Source organism: Peromyscus maniculatus, chromosome 2, assembly GCF_049852395.1.
Source record: "Peromyscus maniculatus bairdii isolate BWxNUB_F1_BW_parent chromosome 2, HU_Pman_BW_mat_3.1, whole genome shotgun sequence".
NCBI classification, from domain to species: Eukaryota; Metazoa; Chordata; class Mammalia; order Rodentia; family Cricetidae; genus Peromyscus; species Peromyscus maniculatus.
The window spans coordinates 58,186,124-58,207,078 of NC_134853.1; the positions used below are offsets into that span (position 1 = coordinate 58,186,124).

Sequence of the window (20,955 nt, forward strand, 5' to 3'; positions counted from 1 at the left end):
TACCTCTGCAGGGAGCCTGCTAGGGGAGCCTGCCTTACAGGGTTCTCCACGCCCCAGTGAGCTCTGCCTGATGGTTCTCGTGGACAGGAGACAAAGCAGGACAAAGATTCCCATGACCCTCCTGACCCAGCCCTGAAGGAGGAGGTCAGCTGTTGGGCCTCACCTTGTTCCTGGCAAGCACGTTGGCTCCTGCTTTAATGAGCAGCTTGGCTGACTGGCTGAACCCATGCCAGGCAGCTTCGTGGAGGGCTGTGTTCCCGTCCTGAGGAAACACATTGGAAGACAGCACATGACCCAGTGTCTGGCTCTTCTCACTAAAACAACATATTCCGGTGGCTACAGGGCCTTCCTCAATGGGGCCCATCAGAACCACGGAGCACAGAAAAACATTTGCGTGGCCAGTCTCTCCTTCTCCTAGTGACAGCAGAGGACAAGAGCTATTGGGAAGACACAGAGGAGAAACAACCTCCTGAGGTGCCGCAGGTGGGTGCCTGGGCCAGGGCCTAAGGCTCCTTGGAAGCAGGCCACCCGGAAAGGCTGCAGGGCCTCCCGCAGTTTGTCTACAGCAAACAGCACACTTGAGATGGCACATGGTCACTCCTTCCCACCGCCACTGCCCCCTAGGCACCACCATGTTCCCGATCCCCGAAGAAGCCCTGCCAAAGGGTCTTCTTAAGGCCCAGGAGCCCAGGAGGTAGATGATCCCAACAACCCCATTTCTTCACCAAAAATTTTATTATCTATTTAAGAGGGGGCCTTACTATTTAGCCCTGGCTGGCCTAGAACTCCACACATAGACTAGGCTAGCCTCAAGTCTAGAGATCCCATGAGAGCCAGGATTAAGTGTACAGAGCCGGGCGGTGGTGGCGCACGCCTTTAATCCCAGCACTCGGAAGGCAGAAGCAGGCAGATCTCTGTGAGTTCAAGGCCAGCCTGGTCTACAGAGAGAGTTCCGGGACAGTCAAGGTTACACAGAGAAACCCTGTCTCCAAAACCCAAAAACAAAAAACAAGCAAGCAAACAAACAAAAAAAGAATGAAGGCATGTAACACCATTCCCATCTCTTTATCAAAATTCAATTGTCTCTAATTTAGTATAAAACCCCCAGGATTCTAAATGACCAGTCATGGAAGAAACAGTGATTGTAAATAAGCTAAACAAGATTTCTAGATACATGATTTTTAAATACAAACTAAAAAAAAGGCTCCCATTTGCTTATGAAAGAGGGAATGAAAGACGGGCAGGTAGGAACACACATGTCCCTACCCGGGGCAGGAGTGCATTCTCCAGTTATGTCCATCCAGAGACGTGCCCAAAAGAGCTAAGGCCCAATGCACCTGGCACCCAAGAAGAGAGCCGGGGTTCCCGGGATAAGGCTGGGAAGGGCCAGGGGCCATGAGGCCGGGCTGGGACCACCAAAGGATCAGCAGCCGCAGCAAGAGACAGGGAGACGGAAGGGCTCTGGGCTGCAGAGGCACCATTCCTGACCCGGAGCCCCGGAGCGCGGAGGAACCCTGGGCACATTTACCGCCTGTGAGCTTTTCTGCACATATACCATACTTTAATGAAAAGCTGTGGGGGCAGAGGACACAGAGGCTGCACTGCACTTAAATACAAAAATCCCACATTTTATGATTGACAATTTAAAAACATCGGGTTAGTATACATGTGCCACTGGGATTCTTTGAAGAAAGAAATTATCCGGTTCACTCTCTTTCTTCAAAGTAAAGCATTCAACTTGCTTGTGCATCTAAGACACAGAGCCTCTGAGGATGCTTTTTCCCCACCTTTACTAGACTTTCATAGGTCCTGACTTCCACACTGACCTGGACGAGAGCTGTTGGCACGAGCCACAGACCAGCGGGAAGGGTTTGTAAACAAACGGAACTGCTGGGACCCCGATCTTCCCGAGAAATCTAGGTTGACCTCTCTCTGTCGTGTGGTAGGGGAAGGCTAACTAACACCTTGAGCATTCCACAGTGAGGCAGGCTGGCTCCTGGTCTCCCCAGGGCGCTCCAGCCCTTATTATCTCTCTCACCTTGTCCTGTCTGTCCAGGGCACATCCCTCCCGGATAAGCGCTGTGATGATCTCAGTGTTTCCCACCACGGTGGCCCGGTGCAAGGCTGTCTGGTCCCCCTAGGAAGTGACAGAGAGAAGAATAACAGATTTCCCTAGCGGCCCCCACATCACTCCTTCCTTAAGCCAGACACCAGGGCATCTCCTATCCCCTCAAGGAGGAGACTGGTTACTTGCAGAAGGGCTTGGTCACCACAGGCAAGGCAAGCTTTGGGGGTCCCATTAGTAGAGAGTGCACACGGGCAGAGCAATTTGGTCCATAAACTAGAAGGGATCTTACGTCAATAGCAGGAACAGCTGATGGCCTCAGATCTACCTGGGAAGCAGAGTCAGGCTCCTTCCAGCTACCTACTGGAGCCGTGTCTGGGGGCCAGGCTGGGCATGTCGTACAGTTCAACCAGCAACTCCTGCAATCCATATTCCCCACTGGGTCCTCAGGCCCGGATTACGGAGGATTCACTCTCCAGTTGTGGCAGTTTACGGGCTTCATGCTTTGATGACAGGGGTGTAATTTGTTCACTGATTTGCACTAGCCGAGAGCAATGGAGGGCTGTGAGGCCTCCAGGACCGCAGCTTCTTTCTGCATACTTCTGAGACACCGCTCGCTGATTTACGCTGCAGTCTAACCCCTTCTCAGCAAGCAGATTCCTGGGACTGACAGGTTTTCTCCTTCAGGCGCCAAAAGAGAACTTGACTCTTCCCCTTAACTGTGGCAGGGAGGATGTGTAAACACCCCAGAGGTGAGAAGGAGACCACAGTAATGGGAGGGCTCTGAGCTCTGAGCTTCTAGGAACACAGTCCACCTCCGGCATGCACTCAGACGTCCAATCAAGTCAAGCCTGAGGCCCAGGCTTGAAAGGGGAGATGGGAGAACAGTGTGGATGTTCTCAGTGGAAATAGTGAGCGAAGGGCCAGGGGATCCGGAGAACGGGTTCTGGTAAAGCTTCTGGTAAAGCTCTATCAGCTTGCTGGGCCTCAGGACCCTCACGGGAAAAGGTAGGGCCAGGGTTCTCTTTCATCTGGGATTCTAGGATTCAGGTGGTAAGATTTACATTAGTGCATTTTCCAAACAGAGCACAGAGGGGCAAGGAACACACTCTGGAACTCCCCTGGTCCCTAGTCCTAGAGAGGCAGGAACGACTGTGGAGGACACACGGCAGAGAGCGACCTCAGGAGGGCTGCACCACTGCCTACGGTAGCTTGAGTGAAACAGACTGACCTCACTGAGATTCATCACAGTGACACATCAAAGGCATGTGTCCAAGAGGAAAGTCCTCGGAATAGACTATGGTGACGGATGTGCAGGGATTTACTCAGCAACTATACTGAAATACGGCCAAGAGGATATGTTTCATGTTACCATGTGCATGTGTGTGTTTTATCATAATAGAAAACACACTCAGTCCTAGCCAAAACACACATTTGGCTGGGTACGCTGGCACACACCTGTAATCCCAACACTCGGGGGCAAAGGCAGGTGGACCATGAGGTTAAGGTCAGACTGGGCTAAACAGTGAGATTCTATTTCCAAAACAAGACTAAACAAACAAACAAACTCCCCCCAAAACCAAAAAACAAACAAAAAACCACCTGCTTTTCTTAATTTTTTTTTTTTTTTAAAAAGCCTCTCTTTAAAAATCCAAGAGAAGGGGGCTGGAGAGATGGCTCAAGAACACTTGTTGCTCTTCCAGAGGACCTGGGTTCAGTTCCCAGCAACCACATGACACTCACAGCTGTCTGCAACTCCAGTTCCAGAGGATCTAATGCCCTCTTCTGGCCTCCATGGGCACCAGGCATGCATGTAGTGCACATACTAACATGTAGGCAAAATACTCATGCACATAAAATACTTTTTAGAAAATTCTAAATCACAAGAAGTGATTTTGATTTCTTCCTTTTCTTTTGAATCCTCTTGGGTTGCCAGTGTTGAGCCGTGATTAGTGGTCCTACTCAGCTTAGACCCCGTGTGCACGAACACCACCCAGCAAGGCAAGGTGCGCCCACTGTGCATCGGGGGCAGCTCCGATGTGGGGGTGTAGTGGTTTAAGTGGATGTCCGTCCCACACACTCCTATGTTTGCATACTTGGTCCTCTGCTGGAGGAACTGTTTGGGAACAGCTGAGTGACCTTGTCAGATGAGGTGTATCCCTGGGGGTGACTTTTCAAGAACTATTCCCAGTGTATTCTCTCTCTGCCCACTGCGTGAGGATCAAGATGTGAGCTCTCGGTGGTTCCTGCTGCCATGCCATCATGGACTCTCACCCTCTGAAACCATAAGACCAACTAAACACTTCCCTTGTAAGTTGCCTTGGTCATGGTGTGTTGTCACAGCATTAGAAAAGTAGCTGAGACAGGGGGGTAGCTGCTGCAGGCCGCAGGAATATATCATAAGAACTCAGCTGGTTATGGCAAAGTCACTACCTGGAGGAATCAGGGAATTCCTCCAGAGGAAGCCAAATCCCATGGAGTTTTTGGTGTTACTTGGCTTGTTATATATCAGCTGTATTCTGTTATGAAAATCATGTGAGTTTTGAGTCTTCATAGTTTTCCCAACTGGCTTTTCCCTAAGAAGGGCTAACAGTGTGGACTGATCAATCTCTGGACATACACATTCCAGGTATTTGGAGAACAGCCTCAGGAAAGGCTTTCTCTGGAATCAGATATCTCCCTTAGCCACTTTCAAGGACTACAGGAAACACCACCCAGGTGGGCGCCCATCTTCCGAGGACTAACAATGATAACAGCCCATGTGCAAGTCTCCGGGCTTAAATTCCACAAAAGGACACCGCCTAGGAGAAGTTGACATTAAGTAATAGCTTTACACAATTTAGCTCGGACCCTCCCTTTATATACCGGGACTTCCAGGGCAGAGGACAGAGAAGAGAAAAGAGAATGGAAGAACTAGATGGTTAAGAACTTGAGAGGAATAAACTGAGATGGGGAAGAACTAGATTGAAGGGCTAGAAGAGAGGACTAGAGGAACGAGATGGAAGATGAGGAAGAGCCAGATGGGGAAGAACAAGATGAGGAAGAGCCAGATGAGAGAGGAGATGGGAGAGGAGCTGATAGAGGAAAGAACTAGATAGATGAGAACCTATAAGGGACAGAACTAGATGAAGGAATTAAGATAGAACCTAGAGGGGACAGTAGATAAATACAGAGAGAAATCAGGCAAGAAAGGAGCTAGACATGAGAGCAGAATAGAAGCTGTATATAGAGAGAACTATCATAGAATAATAAAGTGTATGAACTAAGAAGTTTCGTGTATATAGATTCATTTCTTTTCATCAAAGATTAATTATCAGCTGGTTGTAGATTCTTCCTGGACCCTGGGAGGGGACTATTGAGGGGCTGAACCCCCATAGTCCCGGAGAGGTAACCACCTGCTTGCTGACTAGATTTGATGCCTATTCCACAGGAGGGCATTCACATCTGGTAGCATGAACTCTGTCATGGATCTGCAGCTGGGGAGCTCATAGGCCCTACCTGCACAGACATGATGTGCCTCTCAGACTGCCTTCTAAATAATGCTGTTTGCGCCCACAGAATAGTGCTGGGGACTCCTTTAGTTGGAGAAGCTTCTTTTTGCAGTGGTTATTGGTGACTGCACAGACTCAGGACTGGTCAAAGTACTTGGAGACTTTTTTTTTGTTTGTTTTTTGAGACAGGGTTTCTCTGTGTAGCTTTGCACCTTTACTGGATTTCACTCTGTAGACCAGGCTGGCCTTGAACTCACATATAATTTCACATATAAACTACTACCAGTTACAAGTTTAAGCGGTAAGAAGACACCAGGAACAGGATTCCCGCTTAGCAAGTTTTTCTCACAGTCACCTGATAATCTGAGGGACTTCACATGCTGGGGTGAGGCCGTCCAGCCTGTGTGACCGCAGAGGGACTGGTACTTCTGTCAACAGCTCTCTCCTCCACACTGTGAGCTATTATCACATCGACGACAAGTCAGATTTGGACTGTTTTTCTTCCTGTCCGCCCTCCCTGTATCCTGCTTGGAGAGGACCTTCTCCATGTGCCTTGTGATCAGAAGAAGAATGTGGCACTGAACAGTGGCTGCAGGGATGAGCTGGGCCAGACATCTGAGAATAATGCTCCAGGTGGAATAATGCTCAATGCCCAAACAAGTCAGATGGGATAGTGCCTGGGCCTCAGCTTTTAAAAATCCCACTAGAATTTCTAAGACATCTTATTTCCCTATCGGATCAGTCATGGGTTTTTCCAAAATGATCATGGGAAAGATTGTTCTCGACAAGAAATGTGAGTTCAGTACTGAGTCAAGTTCCCAACAGGAAAGGCCTTTTAATCACCGCACAAATGACAGGCTTTCTGCCAAGCATTCCTTGGATCAATTGGAGCAACCTCTTTAGAAGAGACTTGCGTTCTGAATTATGCATAACGTGCAAGCAACATGCCTTAAGCATACAGGTCTTGTCAAATGATCACATGAAGGGCTTGGTTCAGGTCAAACATTTCACCTTGTTCCATAAGCTGCTCAGGAAATCAAGAGCTGGCGCAGCTTTGGGCCAGTGTGGCACCACTGTTTATTAATTACGTCTTTGCTCAGAGCGTAGTCGCTTCCTTTGAGACAACTTTCCTTTGTGAGACTCCAGCTCGATGCAAGCAGCTCTCAACCTAACTCTCGACTCAGTTCTCAGCAGGACATTTTCAAATGGACTGTCAAGATTCAGGAGGACTTGACACTTGTGTGGGGCTGCAGTGAGAAGCCAAGCTGGCCCGAGCTGGCTGGCCCATCCAGTCGCAGCCTTGTGTGCAGGCAAGTCCCTTCTAGCTTTATTCTCCCGCTGAGAGCTTGGCTCCTTGCTCCCCGTGTCTATTACTGCTGGGCAACGACACTTGGCCTTGCTCCCCATGGAAGGGGAGCTCACAGCGGCTAGACCGGTTTCAGAGGACACTTCCTCCAACTCTAATAAGCTAGCCATCTTAGGTTACCAAGATGAGAATGAAAGGTTCTCAGAAAGACAAAACATGGGCACAAAGGGCTGCCTCCCGCTATCCATGTGACTACTTCATCTCTGGAACACACAGCACAGCTAAATCTAGACCCTCAGCTGAAGGACACCCAGGTACTGAGAATCAATTCTAAAACTACTAGTATATTTATAATATATATAATATATATATATATATATATATTATATATATTACTAGCTACATGTCCTCCTCAAAACATAATACAAAAGATATGCTTGATCTACTAGTGGGCCCATGCAGCAACTCTGACAAAACCCTGTTTGCATAAGATCTGAATCACCCAGGAAATTCTGAAACTGAAAAGAAAATGCAGAAGAAAACCAAGCTCTCTCAACACATTTTCTCAGTGTTCAGTATTTACTGATCCCTAACTATGTGCCAGGAGTCACGCCATGTAATTCTCTTGTTATATTGATAAGCCTCACCTAGGAGAGCTAGCTAATTCAAACTGTCAGGGCTCCCTTCCTTCATAGCAAGCTGCTTCCAGCTTTTGAAGTCAGATAACCTCAGCACTGGTCTCCAAAAGAAGCCGGTGTCTCTGTGAGGTGGGGGCTGCCTCACTGTGCAAGCTTCGAGTGCAACACCGAGGCCAATCTCTAAGGCACCAGGATCTATTTGTTGAACGGTTAACCGAGAAGACGCCAAGGAAGAAACTAGAAGCCTCAGCAACATTGCCATTGGCATTCTAATTTGACATGCTGACCTGTTTGCAAACAATATGGACTGTCCGAGCTCCATATTCACGAGACATGGAGACATCGGTGTTTCTCACTCAAGAGCGCTAGAACCTAAGGTCTAAATCTTTGTTCTGAATTACTTATATCTCCATCTCCCACATTGGGAGTTGCAAAGCCAAGCGGAAGAAGCCCCCAGTTGTGCAAGGGCGGAGCACACCCACTTTGGGAGGAAGCCCTCAGGGACCCAAGCAAACATGCCGTAAGCAAGCCCTACACCAGGTAGGCACACAGAGCAGAGCGCTGACCTCTTCTCTCTCAGGTCTTCTAGGATCCTTCCTAGCCTTTCTTCTCTGCTTTCTCTTATTTTTGTCTTCCTTCATGCTTTTTACTGTGGCCACAGGGTTCTGGACTATTTCTGGGGTAGGAGTCATGCGATTACTCATTGACCAATCAGAGATGGCGTTTGAGCTCCACCGAGCGTTGATAGGATTAGTGGGAAACAAGACAGATTTTGATCCCGGAGATGCGGGTTGAAACTCATAATAATCCCACTCCAGGCCACTGGAGGTCATTCTTCCTCTAATTCTCAGATATTACCATGCCATAAACATCAGTATCTGCAGAATATGAAGTTAGAAGTGAATCTTCATAAAGCCGACATTCTGTTTCTACCCATCTCCCAGATGGGGACCTTATAAACTGACTCCCCTGTAGTTTAAATTCCCCTCTTCTTTAACAAGAAAGCAGTTTGTTTGCATTTTTGTGCATATCTCAGAGCTGACTGTCAACGGGAAACAGGAAACAGTGAGTACCACACCAATCCTGCCTTCTCCAGCTTTCACACTGTCTGTTGGTACACCGTCAAGGGTTGTGTTGTTATTTGGAGAAGTGAGGTATGCTTTGTCTGTGTAGAGCAGGAAACGATGGAAAAGACCCAAAGACTCAAATGAGAGAGGTTTTGTTTTACCTAAATACAGGGCTGGTTCACCAGGGCTTTGTGGGCTGTGAGAATTCTCTCCTCCCCTGCTTTCTTCCACATCTAAAACATCAGCATAGTGTCTGTTGCATGAGACTACAGTGAGTCAGACTCAGGACCTCAGGAGAGGTTGGAATGGGTTGGCATGCCTGGCATTGTGACCTTGCCACTGTGGCAAACAAGAATTTCAATTATCAAAGAGAAGACTAGACTATTCCAACATGTTTGTACCAGCAACTGGAGGCCCCACCTTTCCATTGATCGTTTCTTTAAGCCATTCCCCTGCATTTTCCTCCTGTCCTCTAAGGGGATGGTATGGGTCAGGAACGTTATACTGGTTACAGTGTAGAAAAATAAAGTGTTACAACTAAGGTGAGTATCAACAGGAATAACACCCTTGGTGACCCCATAGGCTTCAGATACAACCAGAGATTGCTATAAGATGCTGATGACCTTGTGTCCATGACAGGATCTCATATATCCAAAGCTAACCTATATGGACAGCATCTCATGTATTCAAGGCTAGCCTGGCTACTTGCTATATACCCAAGTCTGTGTTTGTCAAATTGTAGGAGACTGTACAGAGTTGCAAGGAAAATTCTAGGTAGTGTTATTGGGAGAAGTTATCATAAGGCCAAACTCGGTAAGATGCTGTTACAGGATTTTCATTTCTTAGAATTCTTCCATATCATTGAGAGATGATGGGGGTGGGGTGGGGGGGCTGGTGCTGGAGAGCTGGCTCAGTGGTTAAGAGTAATTGCTGCTCTCTCAAAGGACCTGAGCTTGATTCCCAGCACCCACATGGTAGTTCACAACCATCTGTACTTCAGTTCCAGGGAATCTGATACTCTCTTTCTGATCTCTGCAGACACCAGGCATGCGCAGAAACACATGCAAGCAAAATACCCAAAATAAAATAATTTTTAAAAAGAAAAAAAAAAGAGTTGAAACAGTTTCTGAAAATAGTTTCCTATCACAATTGCCATAGGGTTTTTTCCTTAATAATTCACTGGAGGACAATTTAGACCATCACTCCTCAGAGACTCTACCTTCTCCAAAGACCCAAGAGAACAAGGCTCTGTGCTGTGCTGTCCCACTTGCTCATAGACTAGACATGATGGTGAAGGAGCCAGTGGGAGTCTTCTCCCAACAATCTAGATGGACATCTCAGTGTGGATGGGAGTCGGACCCAGTGAGTGGATGGCAGTCAGACCCAGTGAACTGATAGAAGTTGGACCCAGTGAGTGGATGGGAATTGGACCCAGTGAGCTGATGGGAGTTGGACCCATTGTGCAGATGGGAGTCGGACCCAGTGAGTGGATGGGAGTCACATCTCAGTAATAGCATAGAATGACCATGAACTCTTTCAAGAGGCCTTATTCTTGCATTCTGTTCTCAGTCTCTTTCCCCCCCATTAGATGGAATGGAACTTCTAACTAAATGTACACTAAGAGAAATGGGTTAAGGCTCACCTTTTCTTCAGCAGTAAATTTGGTTGATGACACACACATCCAATGGGTTTTTCCCACACTCACTGCCAGAGTGTGGCCTTTGTACTAAGACAAGACACAGGTAAATGTCCTCAGATACTCTGTCCTCAAATGCTAATGAGGTGATAGGGAGATTGGAGAGCCTCCTGCAAGCTAGTTTGCTGCTGAGAACAGGTCTCCCCAAGAACATTTTTGCCAGCACAGGGACCAGGCTAGAGCCCAAAAAAAAAAAAAAAAATTCTGGCAAGCATCTAGCACCCTCCCTCCTCATACTGGCAACATCTGCACTGAGGACTGCCACTGCAGACAAGCTCCCCTGCCAACCCTTCTCTGGAGGGAAGGATGCTTATTTATACTTACATCATCCTGCACATCGAGGTCACAGCCAGCCTTCAGCAGAATCTGGACCACAGAGAGATGACCCTTATTGGCAGCAAGGTGCAAGGGGGTCCGGCCATGCTGTCAATGCAAAGAAAACAACTGGTTTCAGAAGTAGACACACCAAGGGGCCAGGACACTAAAGCAAAGAGGACCCAGCAGCTTTAGGGACGCCTCTGCCCCTCACCCCAGCTGTCCTTTCGCTCTGGCAGATTCTCAAGGAATTGATTCAGGAGTCAAGTTGCCTTGCTTAACTTTGGCCACTGGCGTTGTAACTGATCACCCCCTCAAATGTTCAGCTGGGAGTGGTGGGCATGCCTTCATGCCTTTAATCCCAGAAAAGTCAGGTGGATCCCCGAGGTGGATCTAGGCCAGCCAGGGCTAAATAGTGAGACCCTTTCTCAAAACACTAATAATAATAATGTTAAAAAGCAAGCGTTTCCCTTATGTATAATTTTTATGTCCTACTCTTCAGTAGTAAAATGCGGCTCCTCGCGCTTGTTTCCCCACTAGTGCTAATACATGAGGTGGTGAGGGCTGTGACCGTGAATCTGACGGGACCGTGGGCAGGACACAAACAAATGTCAAACCATCGGCTCCTGCAGATCTAGTCAATAACCCCATAAGGTTAAAAGCCATAGCCAAGCGGAGGTGGAAAAGGCTCTGCCTCCTTTGGAAAACAGATTTTGAAAAATAGTATATGAAGAGCCACATATCTGCCAACTCTTTAAAAACAAAAACAAAAAAACCCAGAGACACTATTGCTGTTCTTGTGACTGCCTCCCAGATCTCTCTGTGGCCCCCAAGAACTAACCCTTCTTTGGAATCTGGCATTTATCTTTTCTTTGTCTTTAGTTACAGTGTCGCCTCCTGTCTATTGCCAGGGGCAACATCCAGATTGTTTTCAACTACCTCAGGCCCCGTAAGCAACAGAGTATCATTTAGCTTTTCTTTTTGCGATTTTGTTTGCTGTTGGGTTTTGGGGCAACATTCTGTTCTGGTGATGTTGCCTTGTTCGGGTTTCCTACCGGCCACCCAGGTGTCCCTGGGGACTGCACCAAGATGGGCTTCTCAGCTCTGTAGCAGCGTCACAAAGAGGTTCATTCCCTTCCCTGCAACTGTGCGAAGTCTGTGGTCACCCACAGTGTGTGATAATGGAAAGAAAGCGCACTCTGCTGAGTGTACATTAGCTTCTGTCCAGGGACCTGACCTTGTCAAACTTCTACCTCTCCAGGCTCTCACCTCTAGAGACATCCTGTTTTCCTTGGATTCACTCTGAAGAAAAGTTCAAGTGACCTTGGCATTTGAGGAAAAGGGGCTCAGAGGACCTTGTATCCAGCTTAGCATCTCACTAAGAACCCACTGCCTTTTTGATATTCTAGTGGAATACACATGTTTATGATCTCAATAAAGTGCCATTCTGCCACGATAACTAACCATGGAGAAAACAACAGACAAATTAAGAATCTTAATTCCTAGCCATGAAATCCAATCAAAACAGTAGAATGAGTCTGGAAAGAAAGAGGCCAGAGCTTGCTTTAAAATTAGAATTCTTAATTAAGGGACAAAGTTACTCCCAAGAATTAGGCTATAAAAAAAACCTTCACAAAAAAAGGCAAGGTCAGAGATGAGACAAAGGACTGACCTCTCTCGGCTCACCATGTGCTATCCTAACCTGGATCCTTTCAGCGAGGTGTCCACGGCGCCCCAGACGGAGGAAAGGGACTGGACTGTATTCACTGGGCCTAGGATCAGGCTCCAACTGTCATCACGTGTCCTTGTGAATGACCTCACATGTCAACACCGATTAAGGGACCTTCATAAAGTTTTCTAAGGCATTCTGAATCTCAGGGGGTGAGGGGATGTGTGTGCTGGGAGGACAGGGACACTAGAGTCAAAATCAAGTGCCTTAAACAACCAGATAACAGAGCAGGGCAGGGGGTGGGAGTGGGAGACTGCTTGGAAAGAAGCTAGACCCAGGACCACGGCCCAAAGGGGTGGGGCGGGGACAATCCTGCCACCACCCACCCGTTCCTGACGGGTGAGGCAGACAAAAGGTTTGTCCGGGTGAACACAGGCAGAGGGCAGAAGGAAACCCTGTGACGGTTCCTCTGTGGAGCCTAACGTTGGCAGGAATGCTTGGCCCTACCGTTCCTGTGCTGAAGCCCCAATCCCTGGTGGAATGGCCTCTGGGCAGTGAGCCAGCAGCGGGATTAGTGCCTTGTAGATGGGGCCGGTGATGATACAGTGCTGCATGGTGCTGGCTCCTTGACTTGGACTCCGCAGTATCCAGAACCGTGAGAACCACAGTCGGCTGCTTGGGCGGCCACTCTCTGGCATCTTGTTTCAGAGGCTGAGATGGACTAAGATGGTTGCACACCAGATCCCATGCCTGCGCGCACCCAGAAACTACCAAACACGATGTCCCTGAACTGCAGACATGTCCTAAGCCAGAGTCAGTTGAGAAGTAAAAGGCCAGGGCCACTGGAGCCAGATAATCTCGTGAGAGCTAGCAATGCCTCGCGATTTTGTGTAGGACGATGACCTCAGCCTGCTTTCTCACCTGTCAAACCGGAACGGACTCCACACCCCATACTTGAGATAAAAATGAAGTACAGTCCTCCATCTCCAGTGGGTTTCCCTGCTGCTGCTGTCTGTCCTTGGCCCCCAAGCTAAGGATACCCCCAACCGCTGTCCCTCCTTGATTGACATCCCTACACCTTTGCCACAGCCAAGTGGTGGGCTAGTACACCATCTGCGGGTCTGAGGGAAGACACAGGCTCCAGCTTTCAGGGCTCCCACTCGGCAGCCCCTCCTTTCCCTGACGTCCCCAGGAACTTCTCCAGGAACACCTTTCCCCAAACTCGTCCTGCTCTTGTTCCCCAAGACGTGACCCCAACCATCTCCACACTCATGGCTTTGGCGTCCCGTGAGAAAACCACAGAACATTCTCTGTTGTGTGTCATCCTGGGTCCAGCTGGGGTGTGATCTCCAAGAGAACGGTGCCTTCCATGATGAAGCAGGCTGACACTGGGTGCTGAGGGCCATATGCAAGAGGCCCAGGGCTCCTGGAGCACAGTGGTCCTGGAGCTAATTCCATGACCCTGGATTGACCTCAGGAAACAAATGGAGACTGTGGGCTGTTGGCAAGCTCAGGTTCAAGGATGTCTGCCCCTCAAAGGACATGTCAGCCTCTTGGGCCATTTTAGCAGATGTGGGCACACAGGCTCCTCTGAGAAGGTGCTGGGTGTCACCTACACTCAGCTCCTTTGCTGGCCTCTGGGAGAGCATAGCCCTAGCAAAAGCAGGCCAGCTTCCTTCAGTAGCTGAAGCTGTCCACCTCTGACAAAGGAAGAATGCAAGAAACGGAAACGGGCTTTGTTTTCCAGAACATTCTGTAGTGAAAAGCAAGAACAGTGGGGCCTCTCAGAGAGCAGGCTCTCCCCACCCAGTGCACAGCACACTTGCCCTGACTGATGGAAAACCCAAGAAAATAAATCCTTAGAGGCTTCTCTGAACAACCTAAGTCAAGAAGAAACTGCTGCCATTTCCACGCCCAGGACTGTTGGGGAGGAAACGCAAGCAGGAGAAAAGACTGTGTAAGACAAATGCTGTGAAGAAGTGTTGATGCATCCTAGATTCCACCCTAGTCATTCTCAGAGACAAGCCTGGCTCAGCCTAGACCATCTCCACAGAGAACAAGGAAGACAGGAGCCGAAGACAGCAGCAGTGGACACTTAATGCCCTGCAGACGCTGTCTTAAGAAGCTTGTGTTAGCTCATTCAGTCCTCCAACTCTAGAGACAGACAAGCCCATTTTACAGGTGAGGAAGCAAGAGACATAAAGAGACTGTCACTTGTTCTAGAAATATAGACTCAGTCCTTGAGCCTTCTGACCAGATTCACCTATACACTGCCCTGGGGCGTGTGTGTGTGTGTGTGTGTGTGTGTGTGTGTGTGTGTGTGTGTGTGTGTTAGTTTGCTTTCTACGCTGTTATAAACATCATTACCAAAAGCAACTTTAAAAAGGAAGGGTTTATCTTATACTTCCATGTCAAAGTCCTTCATTATGGGAAGGCAGGGCAGGAACCCGGAGGCAGGAACTGGAACAGAGACCATGGAGGAACACTCACTGGCTTGCTCAGTCTGCTGTCTTCCACAGCTCAGTCTGCTGTCTCCCACACCCCAGGAACACCTGCCGAGGGGCAGCTCCACCTTCCACATCCATCAGTACTCAGTGTCCCACAGACCTGCCTGCACACCAATCGGACACAGGCAGTTTCCGACCCAAGGCTGTGGCAGACTGACCCCCAACTAAAGTGTACAGGGGCTCCAGGAGTGGAGAAAGGAACACTGGGTCTGGCTTTCGGGATGCTCTTGGGTTCTTGAAGGCTGAGCCCAGTCACTGACCCCTTGGAGCTCTGAGACATCACCTGGTTTCCTCAGATCTGAAAGGACGAGCAGAGACTTTCTACTCCTAACCTCCTGGGGAGCCGAGTCCATCGTCTCCTTCCTTCGGGGGTCTCCACCCAACTGCCGGACCCCACTACCAGTTCTCATACAGCCTTCCCAGCTGCTGCTGCTGATCTCCGGCAGCTGTGAGCACAGGACGAGAGGAGGAGGGGGCCGGAACAGTCTTCCAAAGAGGGTCCCTCGGGCTAAACATGCCAGGCTGGGCCTGCCCAAGCAAGAGCTATTCCTCTGGCTGCGATTTTCTTGGTGGCCTCCTCATCGCCATCAGGGAAGAACACTGAGCCAGGGTATTTCTTCTCCATGCTTTGGCCGTTCTGTTCCCAAGCTACAAAAGCCACAGCTCCCCGCAGCGACAGCACAATGCTATGTACTATGACCGCACTGCTTCCTCTCCTGGGCAGCAGAATCTCGCGGAGGACCAGCTGCCACACGGACGGCTGGCTCTCTTGCCGTTGTTCCTGATTCAGAGTTTGGCGAAACCTACCCATCTGCATTTCTGATAAGTGTCTGAGAGGTGGACACTGAAGGTGGGACCGTCAGCCCGAGCGCCACTCACTTAACCCACTAGTTTTCAGCCCTATCACACTCTCGATTTGCCCATACTCTTTTTAAAATATGTGTTTACTTTTATTTTTAGGTGTCTGAGTGTTTTGCCTGCGTGTGTGTAGGTGCCTGGTGCCTGTGGCATCCAGAAGAAGGTGCCAGATCCCCTGGAGCTAGAGTTGCTGATGGTTGTGGATGCTGGAAACCAAAGCTTGGTCCTCTGCCAGAGTGTCAAGTGCTTTTAAGCACTGAGCCATCTCTCCAGCCTTAAGTTGCCTGTACTCTTTTAATAAATCCAAAACGTTAACCACCAAGGGGTTAAATTCTGTGAACTCTCTGTGTGGTCCTGCCAGGGTTTTAGAGTTTCCGGTGATCCTGGTGTGCAGGGGAGCGGTGACCTGCCTAACCCCTCTGAAGCTGCTGGCTGGTTCCCAGCCGTAGTTTCCGGATGGGCCACCGCAGGCCAGGAGAGGGAGAGGAGATGACTCCCTCATTTCTCTTTCATCCAGCCAGGGTGGAGGTAGAGGCCGCTGCACATCGGGCAGCCAGAGAGTAAACATCTGGGAGATGCTGTCAAACAGTGGCCACAGAACAGCGACCCCACCGACGACAATTCTGGGGCACTGGCTTGGAACGGCACTGTGTTCGGGCAGGGGTGATGGACAGCTACAGAGCTGCCGCATGAGACTATCAGAGGCTCCCTCCCAGCAGGGAACCCATAAATTACACTCCCAGGTGACTGTAATTAGGGAGCCAGTGAGGGAAGCGGGGAGGGCCGTCGGGACATTCCAGAAGGAGGAGCCACACTAAGACAGTGATCTCCCACCAACGAGGATGGTAAAAGAACACAAAGTGACCAAGTTAAACATCGAAGGCAGCGCAGGTGTCTTTTCCAATGTGTGTTCAGACACGGGGCTGAGCCTCCATGCTGGACACGGAGCCCCTCTTTGAGAAGGTCCAGGCCTCAAGTAATGGTGACTCGGGGTCATCTGAGAACTACAACCTACAAACAAAAATGAAAGAAGATTCCACCCCACCCCCACCCCCGCCCCCACCCCCACAGCCTCCCAAAGTCATGTTGCCTGAGTCACGAACAACCTTGGTCACTCACCCACCCAGGCCTGCTCCTGCTTAGGAGTTCTGGGTCCTACTTACTAAAGGGCAGACTTTTTAGACGAGCAATACAGCTTCATGAGTGGTGCGGCTGCTCTAAGAGCGCACTCTTTCTGAATGAGGTGCATGGGTGCTGGCCGGCACTCAGCCATTCTAGCAACACAGCGTCACTCAGTGAAATTCATGTGGCCAGAGTCTCATAGAGACCTGGGAAGAAGCCAAAGGAACAAAACGGAAGAGACTAGACTCCAAAGGAAGGTAGGGGTGAGGGGCAGTAACAGAAAGGAGACTCATTAGCTCAAAGAAATAAAACGACTAAGCCATTTTAACCGGGACGCTGCCAGGAGTCAGTGGGGTAGATGTGGCCCATTTGAGGACAAACACTATAACGAAATGAAGGACAGTGCACCCCTTCCTCAGGAGACGGTAAGAAACGCAGCAGATCAGGACCATACAGCCCTTGCTGGAGGTCCATAGTGTCTCTGTTGTTCATAGATCAAGGAAAGAGGGAGTCTGTGCGTGGCCAGAGAGTGTAAAGCTCTTTGCTCTTCAAGAAGGTGTGTTTATGTGTCAAAAACATGACATGCAGGCCAGGTGGTGGTGGCGCACGCCTTTAATCCCAGCACTCGGGAGGCAGAGTCAGGCGGATCTCTGTGAGTTCGAGGCCAGCCTGGGCTACCAAGTGAGTTCCAGGAAAGGTGCAAAGCTACACAGAGAAACCCTGTCTCGAAAAACAAACAAACAAACAAACACAACAACAAAAAACAAAAAACCCAAAAACATGACATTCAGATGGTGTGGACTTTTTTTTTTTTTTTTTTTTGAGTCAGAGTCTCATGTAGCCCAGGCTGGCCTCAAACTGACTATATAGCTGAGGCTGTCCTTGAATTCTCTCTCTCTTTCTCTCTCATACTCTCTTTCTGAGACAGGGTTTGGCTGTGTAACAGCTCTGGATGTCCCGGAACTCCCTTCGTAGACCAGGCTGGCCTTGAACTCACAGAGCTCTGCCTGTCTCTGCTGCCCGAGTGCTGGGATTACAGGCTGCACCAGGGCACGTATCTGAGAAAAATACTTTGAGTTTAGTTTGGATGAGGGTAGTAAGTCCCAGGCAGCTGTGACTCTACCACAGAGGAGATCTGAGGTCTCACAACACATTCCTCGTTTACTTCTGCCTGTGACGCTGGCCTTGGGGCTTCTTAGTTCGGTTTTAAATACCTGAAGAGCCCCACTTTCCTAGATGCCCCAAGGGCCCTCTCACCATGGACTATACTCCTTGAGAGTTTCAACCACTGCCTGGAATGATTTGGATTTTGTTCAGAAGACTTAGAGTCCTTCTCAGGCTTACAATTCAATGACAGAAAGTTATGAGGACACATGGAAAGAAATGACATGGATCGAAGGGAAGGAACCAATGAAGGTTCACACTTAAAAACAACTGATGGTCTCGAATTCTCCAGAGCTTTCTCTCCTTCTGACAAACGTGCTTCGTTTACTTGGATAAGTGATACAGCACCTCTTTACCAGGCCATAGGTGACAAAAAGCAGCAGGAATGAAGAAGTGCCTGATAACAGGCCGAAATGTAATAGAACAGACAGATGGTCATTCCTGATGGGCAGCAATAGCCATTGCTGGGGTTTTCCCTTAAAATAACAATAATCACCAACAGTTTGGAACAGTTATTTGAATCATACTTTTAGTAACCAACTGTTCCAAATAATTAGATTTCATCAATTAAAAAAATTACTTCTGTGGTTACACATTAATTTTCAGAGTTAGGCTTCCTCCAAAAATGTCCACCAGCAACACATTTTTTTTTTTTTTTTTTTTGGTTTTTCGAGACAGGGTTTCTCTGTGTAGCTTTGCGCCTTTCCTGGAGCTCACTTGGTAGCCCAGGCTAGCCTCGAACTCACAGAGATCCGCCTGGCTCTGCCTCCCGAGTGCTGGGATTAAAGGCGTGCGCCGCCACCACCGCCCGGCTCTTCAGCAGCAACACATTTAAAAATGGTTTATGTCATTTCATTGGCTGTTGAGGATTCCATCATCTGCTACGGTGCACATGACCCTGAGTGATGGGGCATCATCTGCACATGCCCTTCAAAGGTTGCGGTTTAGACTACATTTCAATGAAGCATGTGACCCGTTGCACGGTGCACTATGGGTATAAGATAAGGGCCATCCTCTTTTGGGAACGAGAGGCACTGCCATTTCAGCAACTGCCAACCTCCTTTCATTTGGTGGTGTAATGAGCCCTGGGATTCCCCTGCATTCCTGGAACAAACCTACCTGTCTGCACAGCCTCTGCTCGGTGGTGCTGCATTCTACTAGGTAAGATTAAGAATGGCTTGGTGGTGGCGGCGGCGGCGGCGGCGGCGGCGGCGGTGGCGGCGGCCACTCTGAAGGCAGAGGCAGTTGGATCTCTGTGAGTTTGAGGCCAGCCTGGTCTACAAAGAGTTCCAGGAGAGCCAGGACTGTTATACAGAGAAACCCTGTCTCAAAAAACTAAAAAAGAAAAAAAGAATGTCAGTGCTCTTAACCACTGAGCCATCTCTCCAGCCCCCGTCTTATGTATTCTTAATTGTAAAATTCAGAGGCACCAAACCGATCCACAGCAGTGAACAGTCCTGACCACCCTTCACATGTACATTGGTTTTCGGCCTATTTGCATCTTTATTTTCTTTCTTTCCCTACTGCAGAGGTAGAACTTCCAGGATTACATGGGACAGGAGTGTCGGAGCAGAGGTTCCTTCCCACCGTCCTCCTTGTGTTTCCTTTCTCCCTGGGAAGCGATGCCCACAGGGGGGTTCTTGTTGTCGGGTTACTTGGTTTTCTGCAGATGTCCTTTACGTAGAAAACTCTTGATTTCTGGATTGCTGACAATTCTTACCACATGGGAGTATGGAAGTATACCATGTGCATGTCTGAATATTTCTTTGGACTTTGTATGTACCTGGTGCCCATGGAGGCCAGAAGAGGGCATTAGATCATCTGGAACTGGAGTTACAGACAGCTGTGAGCTGCCATGTGAGTGCTGGGAACTGAACCCAGGTTGTCTGGAAGTACAGCATCTGCTGACATGCTCATTTAGTCCTTCATCAGTATCCTTTGGAAGCTGGCTCCAGGACCTCCCTCAGAAACTCAAGTCCCATACATAAAGTGGCACAGTACAGGCACAGGCGCTCCACCCCCTCTGGCATACTGCAAACCACCTCTAGACTCTAACACCGACCGCAGAAAATGTAGACACTACGTACACAGTCGCTATGCTGTTAACAGTATGACAAGAGAGTCAGGTTCAGCACAGATTACAAATGCAATTTCTATTTATTGTTATATTTGAGACAGGGTCTAATTATCTGACACTAGCTGGCCTGGAACTCACTGTGTCGACCAGATCTGCCTGCCTCTGCCACCCAAGGACTGGAATTCAAGGCATCTTCAATTTCTTTTTAATATTTCTCATGCCCTCCATCTCTTAAACTTTTTAAAAACAAACAAAGATGGCACATGGCTTAAAGTCTCATCTACAGATGAGGATAATTTATAGTCTCCAACAGATTTTCTATCTTCAGTTGGCTGAATCCACAGATGTGGATCCTGAGGATAAGTAGAGACAACTATATAGTTTCTCTTCCCTAGTTTGTTATGAACCAAATGTCTGGGTCTCCCCTAGAACTCAGATACTAAAGCTCTGGCCCTCAATAGTGTCTGCAGATGGAGGCTTTGGGAGGTAATTAATATCAGTGAGGTCTTCAGGGAGGGCCTTCTACAATGGTATCAGCATCCTTTGAAGAAGGGAGTATTAATCACTCCCCATTCTGTTCAGAGTCTGTGATGACAGAGAAGGTGGCCATCTATACACCAGAAAGAACCTCACCAGGAACCAAATCCATAGGTACCCTGATCTTGACACTCACCCTCAACTGTAAAAAACAACTGTCATTTGTTTTAACAGTACATATGTGGCCTGAACTAGGACACCCGAGGATCTGCGGCGTATACTGCTACTAAACAGGCCTTGCAAGCTTGAAATAAACTCCTCTTGATCCCTGTATATGATCCTTTTTCTATATTGCTGCATTCAGTAGAGACAAGGGCTGAAAACAAACAGGCTTACCTGGCACCCATTGCACCATATACCCCAAGTCACGGGCTTACAACCACCCCAAACACACCACAGCTCACCCTGCTGGGAGCACTGAGTCTGCTGAGGAAGAGATTTCA

At 48.8% G+C, this 20,955-nt stretch overlaps 1 protein-coding gene across 5 annotated transcripts in view; it reads right to left on the reverse strand.

Annotated features, from left to right (window-relative positions):
• Ankrd6 (ankyrin repeat domain 6) overlaps positions 1–20,955 on the reverse strand; it is a 171,503-nt gene that overhangs the window by 23,476 nt on the left and 127,072 nt on the right. For 3 of the 5 annotated variants that reach the window (XM_015994185.3, XM_076564024.1, XM_076564023.1), the window contains 3 exons: positions 10,588–10,686; positions 2,039–2,137; positions 164–262 (listed from right to left, as the gene is read on the reverse strand). In XM_015994185.3, the coding sequence (XP_015849671.1) occupies positions 164–262; positions 2,039–2,137; positions 10,588–10,686 (297 nt within the window). Of the gene's footprint in view, positions 1–163; positions 263–2,038; positions 2,138–8,066; positions 8,379–10,587; positions 10,687–20,955 lie in introns of those variants that run through there. The other 2 variants (XM_042270956.2, XM_042270958.2) reach the window with 2 other exon arrangements.